The sequence below is a fragment of the Bubalus bubalis genome, chromosome 2 (genome assembly GCF_019923935.1).
Source record: "Bubalus bubalis isolate 160015118507 breed Murrah chromosome 2, NDDB_SH_1, whole genome shotgun sequence".
NCBI classification, from domain to species: domain Eukaryota; kingdom Metazoa; phylum Chordata; class Mammalia; order Artiodactyla; family Bovidae; genus Bubalus; species Bubalus bubalis.
The window spans coordinates 177,456,674-177,465,534 of record NC_059158.1 but is presented as its reverse complement, the minus strand read 5'-3'; the positions used below and the strand labels follow the sequence as shown (position 1 = coordinate 177,465,534).

Genomic DNA, 8,861 nt, shown 5'->3' with positions numbered 1-8,861 from the left:
CAATTCAGATGGAATATCAAGGGTTGAGACCTCAAGAGGGCAGGCCTGACCTTTAGAAATCCCTGGTCTTAGTGGCCAACCCAGCCGCAAACATAAGAGGTTCTTAAGGAGTCCACTCAAACTACTTGCTATCAATTATACTTCAGTAAAATAGAAATACTTGCTACATTTACTTTTCTCTACTTCTTCCTGTGATATGTGGAAAAGACTAGGCTCAGGGGCGATCATCTCGGCTAAGCTTTCATCTGCATCGATTCCCTTTAGATGAAACTGTCAAATGAGAATAATAGGTCTGTAGCTTAAAAAGCTGTGGAATCGAGCGGTTACATTTGTAAATAAGTACAGAATCAAGAATTTTAAAAAGATGACAGTGTTATTACTTGCAATTAAAAATTTCTTTCAAAGACTCCTATTATTAAATGTTAAGAAACTTGTTTTTGAAGAATAAAGCAGCTCTTGATTTGCTCATTTTAACTTGCCACTGGAAAGGTTCTTGAGAAATGTGCAGATATTACACCTTTTGGAAGAGGAGGAGATGTTTTGCTCTTTGGGCTCAAATGGTAATTGATACTCTGATGTACTTCTGACCAATGAACAAGGTTACTTCAGCTACACAATGTGGCTCAAAATATGCACCTTCTGAGCAAAAGATTTAATGCCCCAGTATACAAGGCAATGTCCTCTTCTCTGGGGGTATTTATTTGGGGAAAAATATATCTTATAGTCTGACATGGATGGTATTTGGAAGCTAGAATTCAATTCTAATCTTATTTGGAATAAAAGGCAAAAGGACTCGTTTTCCAGACCAATGAAAAGTCAGACTCAAATCTAAAAAAATGACAAGAGAAAAAGTAGCTAATTTAACATGAAAACAAGCCAATCAGTTTGATTATCAATTTGTCAGCTTTATTGCTTTTGCATTTGAAGCTCAGCACAGCAAGGTATTGATTTCTTAGTAATTAAATTTCAGCACATTTGACAGCAAATGAAATCTTTTGGCATTCCAGTCCTAAACTTTGAAAAGCAATATTTTTAGAAACAATTGAGAGAGACTTTCCTTTGAAAATTATTTTAAAATATTTATTTTCTCATTTATCTGTACTGAATGGCTAGTGTTTTTGTTTTTTTGGGAAATTAATGATGAAGTTATTGAGAGGGTGCCATCTTTCTAATGAGCTATGCGTATTTTTTTGAAGCCTGACTCAGGAGCATACTCAGCTAGGCAACTGGGTTGATCCTACTCAGAAAAGACACAGGAGCAAACCATATAGAAAATAAAAACTTTATTTTTTCAAGTTTATAAGATAGTTCCCATTACATATAACATTATGGTCAAGGACTCGACAGCCACAAATGCCCGCAGTCACATAAATATATCCAATCAATGCCTTTTCCTGATAAATGAGGCACCTGAAGTCCAGAGGGTCATGTTTCGAGTAGAAGTCGTCCTTAATGGGATGGCTCCCATCAGTGCATTAGGAACTAGCCAAGTAACCTTGCATGCTAGAGCTCTCTGACTCGGGAGAGGAAGGGACAGGGCCTGCTGATCAGAGGTGGGCCAGAATTGGATGTTGTCTTGTGGTTGAGATATTTCAAAATCTAAGAATTTCGATTTGGCTTCTACAGCTTGAGTATTTGGGGAGTTTCAACTTTTGAATGAAAAGGGAAACCGATTTAGCGGTGAGAAACAGAAGCTTGGCTTAAGAGGGCTCCTAATGCCCCCTTCTGCAGGAGCAAAGCGAGAAAGGCCCAAAGCTCACCACCCCATGGTTTCAGCCATCGCTCCCCCAGGGAGAGGGAGTGTGTGGCTCCACCCCTTAACCCTCTCCCCCTTGGTTCAGTGGCACTGACACCCATTCAAGGCAGTGACACTGAGAAGCTCCATATGCTGCAACTGGAGTTGGCCCATCCGATTCTGCTTGGAGCTTTAACGCGAACAAGTCTGTGTAAACTGCGAACAAGCTGTGGCACAAAGTCTCCTGGGACACTAGGTTTGCTCCCCCCCGTTGCAGAGCAGAAGACAGAAATACCCCAAACCAAATAAAAGCCCCACTAGGCATCTAGATCTGGAGCAGGCATCCACTCTCCTGGCCACCACCTGCTGCCCCAGGGGCACCAGACAGGGTGATGCTAAGGCACAGTCAGTTTTACATTCGAAAGGAAAACCACCTCTTAGACCCAGGACACGGCTGACAATTCCAGATCCCTTACTACAGATGGCCCAGCTCTCACCATGAAACGTGCAGACCCATCTTACAGAACCCATGGTGCCCAGCTGGGAAAGGGACTCATCGGGTGGGGACTCTTTCTGGTAGAAGGCTTTCCCCTAAACGAGAAGGACCCATAGTATCCTTTGGACCTCAGCCTCCAAGAGCTTGCTGCGCTGCCCACTTGCTTTCCTCTCCAGATCTCTGTGCTGTGGAGGAGGAAAGCAGGTTTACTGAAGAGCACTGGGTTCCCCGGACGATTCATTTTGGCAAAGAGGAGCCAGGAAGCTCCCATTTTCTGTCTGCCCTCTGAACAACCAGAAAAGAGCAAAGACGGCACTGCCCAGGGAGCGTCCTCACCTCTCTTAGCCAGTTTCAAGTTCCTTTTGCAAAGACCTAAGCTGTGCAGTCAGAGCAGGAGTGGAAAAGGCCATCGAAAAAGGAGTCCAAAGTCATACTCTAGGAATAAAGAGCTCCCAGCAGGCAAGCAGAGGAAAGTATGTGAGTGTGTGTGCGTGTGCTTGTGAGCATGATGCGCGGACTGCTCGCAGTCTCAGCAGCCTGAAGCACGGCACCAACCGGGTGGCCTATGGGCAGGGCAAGAAGCCAACAGCTCTACTGCTAGGATGGGGTGGGCGTGGAGATCCACCACGCACCCTAGAGCACGCTAAGATCAATTATCAAGCAAGACAGAGCAGCATCTGGGCAACTATGGTGAACTCGGACCAAGAAGGTCCGCCTCAGACTATATATCCTCCCCCATCCAAAGGAAACAGCCCAAAGAGGCAGCTTGGTGATAAGCACTGATTTGAGCTCCTCTCCAAACACCTCTTCCCTACAACTGAGTTATGAAGCACTTTCTCAATTCGTTCTGAAGGAACGTGTACACCAGCCTTTCTCTGGGTGATCTGGCATTAGAGGGAATCTGGCCCCTTCTGTGCTGGGAGCATCCGCAAGTGGATGAGTGGAAGCAGTGATGGCTGTAGTTGGTCGAGGCCGCCGCCTGCTAGGGATCCAGGCTGCATCTCTCTGAGATGCTTATAGAATCACCTCTCTCCGTGCAACCGGGGAGAGGCTGAACTTCCTGAGCTCTAAGGAAGTTTATGCGGCCTGAGCACGTGTCCAGGCTGCTCGTGGAGGGTGGGGCATCCACAAATACAGCTGGACTGAAGGCTGTGACTCATGCCTGGGCACCCACCCAACTTCCCAGAGGTCAGGTTGGGAGGTGTTCCCGCATTTGGCCCACGGTTGAGTTTTCAGGCATGGCGTAGGGGATCTACAACCTCATTTAAATCAGGTGAGTCTTTCTGGCTTTCGAGTTTCCCATTTTAGAAAGGGACTTGAGAAGTGGGAAGCGGATCCCATAGGAAAACTGGGCTTTGATCACAGCCATCTGGTCTTCAGTTTCAGGCTGAGATCTGGGTAAATACATGCCCAGAACACCACTCACAGGGCTTAAAGGATTCAGAGCATGAAGTCAAATTCCTTAGTAGTTTTGGCCAAAATGCAGTTATGAGCCTCTTCTCAGACTTGATTTGACTACTTGGGTCCAAAGCCTGGGGACAGGCCAGAGCTGTGTGGGGGTGGATATGAGGTGCAGAGGGCGGACTAGCCTGGCACTGCTGACTAAGAAGGCGGAGGCCCGGTGGGGATGGCCTCTGTTGGGGAAGGGTGCTTTTTTGCAGGAGGAAAAGTTGGAATCTTCCTGTTTCAAGGGCCAAAGAAGTGGAAATTCCTAAGAAGCCTTAGGTCTTCTCTCCAGTTTGAAGGTAAGCCCTCGTTAGTTTTGACGAAGAGTCAAGCTGAAGGCTTAAAATTTACTAAGAAGAGTTTCTAGGGTTCTGCCATTTGGTCAAAAAGGGAGAGGGACTGGTAAGGGGACTAAGGCTTCTAGGATGGGAAACAGCAAAGTCTAAAATTAATCAGTGTCCCAGGCCCCACAGTTCAGCCAACCAGGAGGTGGAAGCGTGGGAAGGAGCCCACCCTTGAGAGCAGACCACTGGAGCAGCTAAGGAGGTGCTACTGTCAGAGAGAGGTATCTCAGATATTTCAGTTACGATTTTCCAAGGAAACTTTACACACCCCTTTCTTGCTAGAAAAAGAAAGGGGGAGGGGAATCTGCTTCAGAGAGACCAGACCCTTACCTATAAAAATAACATATACATTCACTGGGAGTATGTTCTACAGCTAAGGAGATTACAAAGACTGCAAGAGATGTTACAAAAGTCTGCTGTGTTTATCCTATCACCACAAGTTAATAGCAGTTCTCAATCTGGTCATGGACGCAGAGTACAACTCTGCCCCAAGGATTTCCTTTTCTTTTTCTTCATTTTTTTGAAACAAAATAAAACAAACAAACAAAAAAAAACCCAGAAGAATTAAAAGCACTGTAGCTGCGGTGAGTCTATTGTTCTCTCAATGCAACCATCTCCCGCTCCTGTGCGAGGATGAACACGGGGCTGCAGCTCACGCACAGCAAAAATCAGCTTCATCTCTTGCAGCTGTTGGTTTTGATTGTGTTCTCGCCAGCATTCCATGGAGAAAGAGAGAGAGAATTCCCAGTTGGTTCCGGTCTCTGGCTCCCTTCAAGGAGTGAAAAGGAGCTCATGGGGAAGGCTCATCATTCCAGTTTTTAGAGAAAATCAAGCTCCAAAGCCTGGTGGAGGGACACCAGGTCTCCGTGGTTTGTGATCCTCCAGAAGGGCATGTTGTGCTGGAAGGGGGAGCAGGGGTAACTGGTTAACTCAACTTCTTCCGGGAGCTCATATTCATCCACACCCCTTCCTCCATAGACCTCTCCCCAAAGTACTTGGAACCCTCTCTACTACTACCTACATTGTAAGATCATTATACTGATCAAATATGTATAAGGACTTTGTACTTCCCATGTGGCGCAGTGGTCAGGAATCCACCTGCCAATGTAGGAGACATGGGTTTGTCGGGAAGATCCTCTGGAGTAAGAAATGGCAACCCACTCCAGTATTCTTACTTGGAAAATTCCATGGGCAGAGGAGTCTGGTGGGCTGCATGCAGTCCATGGCTTGCAGAGTTGGACATGAGTGAGCGACTGAGCATGTACACAGGGACTTTGTATACACTTACATATGTGAGCGATTTTAATTAGGTTTCAGTGGTAACCCTGTGCTTTGAGATATACTTGTTAGCTACTATGTAGGACACTCAGATCAAATAAGATGACCCATGTAAGAAATCAGTATTAATATAATATTATTTTATAATATTACATTTTCACATATATCCTGGAATGTGAAGTCAAGTGGGCCTTAGGAAGGAAGCATCATTATGAACAAAGCTAGTGGAGGTGATGGAATTCCAGTTGAGCTATTTCAAATCCTGAAAGATGATGCTGTGAAAGTGTTGCACTCAATATGCCAGGAAATTTGGAAAACTCAGCAGTGGCCACAGGACTGGAAAAGGTCAGTTTTCATTCCAATCCCAAAGACAGGCAATGCCAAAGAATGCTCAAACTAACGCACAATTGCACTCATCTCACACGCTAGTAAAGTAATGCTCAAAATTCTCCAAGCCCAGGCTTCAGCAATACGTGAACCGTGAACTTCCAGATGTTCAAGCTGGTTTTAGAAAAGGCAGAGGAACCAGAGATCAAATTGCCAACATCCGCTGGATCATCGAAAAAGAAAGTTATGGAAAAACATCTATTTCTGCTTTATTGACTATGCCAAAGCCTTTGACTGTGTGGATCACAATAAACTGGAAAATTCTGAAAGAGTGGGAATACCAGACCACCTGACCTGCCTCTTGAGAAACCTGTATGCAGGTCAGGAAGCAACGGTTAGAACTGGACGTGGAATAACAGACTGGTTCCAAATAGGAAAAGGAGTACGTCAAGGCTGTATATTGTCACCCTGCTTATTTAACTTATATGCAGAGTACATCATGAGAAACGCTGGGCTTGAGCAAGCATAAGCTGGAATCAAGACTACTAGGAGAAATATCAATAACCTCAGATATGCAGATGACACCATCCTTATGGCAGAAAGTGAAGAAGAACTAAAGAGCCTCTTGATGAAAGTGAAAGAAGAGAGTGAAAAAGTTGGCTCAAAACTCAACATTCAGAAAACTAAGATCATGGCATCCAGTCCCATCACTTCATGGCAAATAGATGGGAAAAAAGTGGAAACAGTGGCTGACTTTAATTTTCTAGGCTCCAAAATCACTGCAGATGGCGACTGCAGCCATGAAATTAAAAGATGCTTACTCCTTGGAAGGAAAGTTATGACCAACCTAGATAGCATATTCAAAAGCAGAGACATTACTTTGCCAACAAAGGTCTGTCTAGTCAAGGCTATGGTTTTTCCAGTGGTCATGTATGGATGTGAGAGTTGGACTGTGAAGAAAGCTAAGTGCCGAAGAATTGATGCTTTTGAACTGTGGTGTTGGAGAAGACTCTTGAGAGTCCCTTGGACTGCAAGGAGATCCAACCAGTCCATCCTAAAGGAGATCAGTCCTGGGTGTTCATTGGAAAGACTGATGTTGAAGCTGAAACTCCAATACTTTGGCCACCTGATGCAAAGAGCTGACTCATCTGAAAAGACCCTGATGCTGGGAAAGATTGAGGGCTGGAGGAGAAGGGGATGACAGAGGATGATATGGTTGGATGGCATCACTGACTCAATGGACATGGGTTTGGGTGGACTCCGGAAGTTGGTGATGGACAGGGAGGCCTGGTGTGTTGCCATTCATGGGGTCGCAAAGAATCAGACATGACTGAACGACTGAACTGAACTGAACATTTTCTTACAAGTAGTCTATTTTCTATTAGGTGCAGAGCTGCAGGCCCAAATCTTATTCATGACCAAGATGCACAACATAGAGATCAAGGAAATAGTCCAGGTTCAATGCTTGATACAGGATGCTTGGGGCTGGTGCAGTGGGATGACCCAGAGGGATGGTACGGGGCAGGAAGTGGGAGGGGGGGTTCAGGATGGGGAACACGTGTACACCCATGGTGGATTCATGTTGATGTATGGCAAAACCAATTCAATACTGAAAAGTAATTAGCCTCTAATTAAAATAAATAAATTTATATTAAAAAAAAGGAAATAATAATCCCACTATCTTAGGTGATCAGTCATGTACAGAATACTGTGTGCCATTCTGGAAGCCACATTTTAAAGAAAAGCTTTGAAAAATGTGAGTGGTGGAAAACATGTTCTATAAAGTCGATGCTATGCTAAGTCACTTCAGTCGTGTCCGACTCTGTGCGACCCCATAGACGACAGCCCACCAGGCTCCCCCGTCCCTGGGATTCTCCAGGCAAGAATACTGGAGTGGGTTGCCATTTCCTTCTCCAATGCATGAAAGTGAAAAGTGAAAGTGAAGTCGCTCAGTCGTGTCCGATTCTTAGCGACCCCATGGACTGCAGCCTAAGAGGCTCCTCCGTCCATGGGATTTTCCAAGCAAGAGTATTGGAGTGGGGTGCCATTGCCTTCTCTGATAAAGTCGATGGAGGTTAGCTTTACCAATCATCTTGTTCAGACTGGTTGCAAGTTACCTGGAATATTGAAAGTCCCGAGAACACAGTTCTTTTGGCATGGAGCTCAGTGCTTTTTCAAGCCTACTGCTCACATATAATATTTTAAAAGGTCTTTAATATACAGAAGAGGAGGGCTTCCCTGGTGTCCAGTGGTTAAGAATCTACCTTCCAATGTGATCCCTGGTGAGGGAACTAAGATCCCAAATACTGCAATTACTAAAGCCTGCACCCTCTAGAGCCTGTGCTCAGCAATTAAGAGAAGCCTGAGTATCGCAACTACAGAGAAGCCCTTGCACACTTCAACAAAAACACCCATCACAGCCAAAAAAGGAGAAAAAGAAAAAAACGAGGAAGAAGACTTGTGCTCAGCAGTGCAAGATTAAGACCAGGAAGCAAAGGAGAAATGTTAAGCTCAATGGAAGGAGGAACATTCTAAGAACCTGAACGACTCCACAGTGGAACAGGATACCTGAGAAGCAGTTTCCTCATCCTTAGGTATACTCAAGCAAGGACTTGACAGAAAGTCTTCTGGCAAAGAGGCTGCAGAAAAGATCCCTGACAGGGAGGAGACTGACCTGGATGGAGCTCTAAGACATTTTCCAATGGCTATAGTCTATGGCATCTACTTGGAGACATGAAGTCTGAGAACACTTGAGTTGTTATCTTCCCCACTCCCTTCTTTAGACCAAGCAGCAGCAGCGCCTACATCCACTAGTGACTTCCCCAGAGGGCAACAAGCACTTTAAAATTAAAGTTTTGGAGATAACATATGAAAAAAAAAACCAAAAACAAACCTTGAAGAAAGTCCTTGAATTGCTACCTAGAGTGGCAAATGAAAACATAATTAGGTAATAATGCCACTGACTATCAAACGTAGTTCATTAACAGCTGCTGAAGGTTTGTGTGTTAACTAGATGGAAAAAACTCAGGGCAAATGGTTCTAGCTGGCAACCCAGTGCCTCCATGTCTAAGAAACTGCTGGAAGAAAACTGAGGTAGAGAGGGAAAGAACTTCTGTAGGTCCATTTAGCAGCTGAAAACTCTCAAAGAGAGTAAGTCAACTGTCCAAAGTTACAGAGCTATTAAATGGATGCAATGAGACATGAACGAGTCTTCATAGCCAAGACTTTTTCATCT

General features: G+C 44.8%; 1 protein-coding gene across 1 annotated transcript in view; it reads right to left on the bottom strand.

Moving 5' to 3' along the window:
* Positions 1-1,268: 1,268 nt before the first annotated feature.
* Positions 1,269-8,861, bottom strand: part of EYA3 (EYA transcriptional coactivator and phosphatase 3) — a gene marked incomplete in the record, with an annotated part of 89,910 nt that continues 82,317 nt past the window's right edge. Inside the window, 2 exon segments of the mRNA XM_045164637.1 lie at positions 1,269-4,920; positions 8,520-8,545. Coding sequence (XP_045020572.1) covers positions 4,812-4,920; positions 8,520-8,545 — 135 coding nt within the window.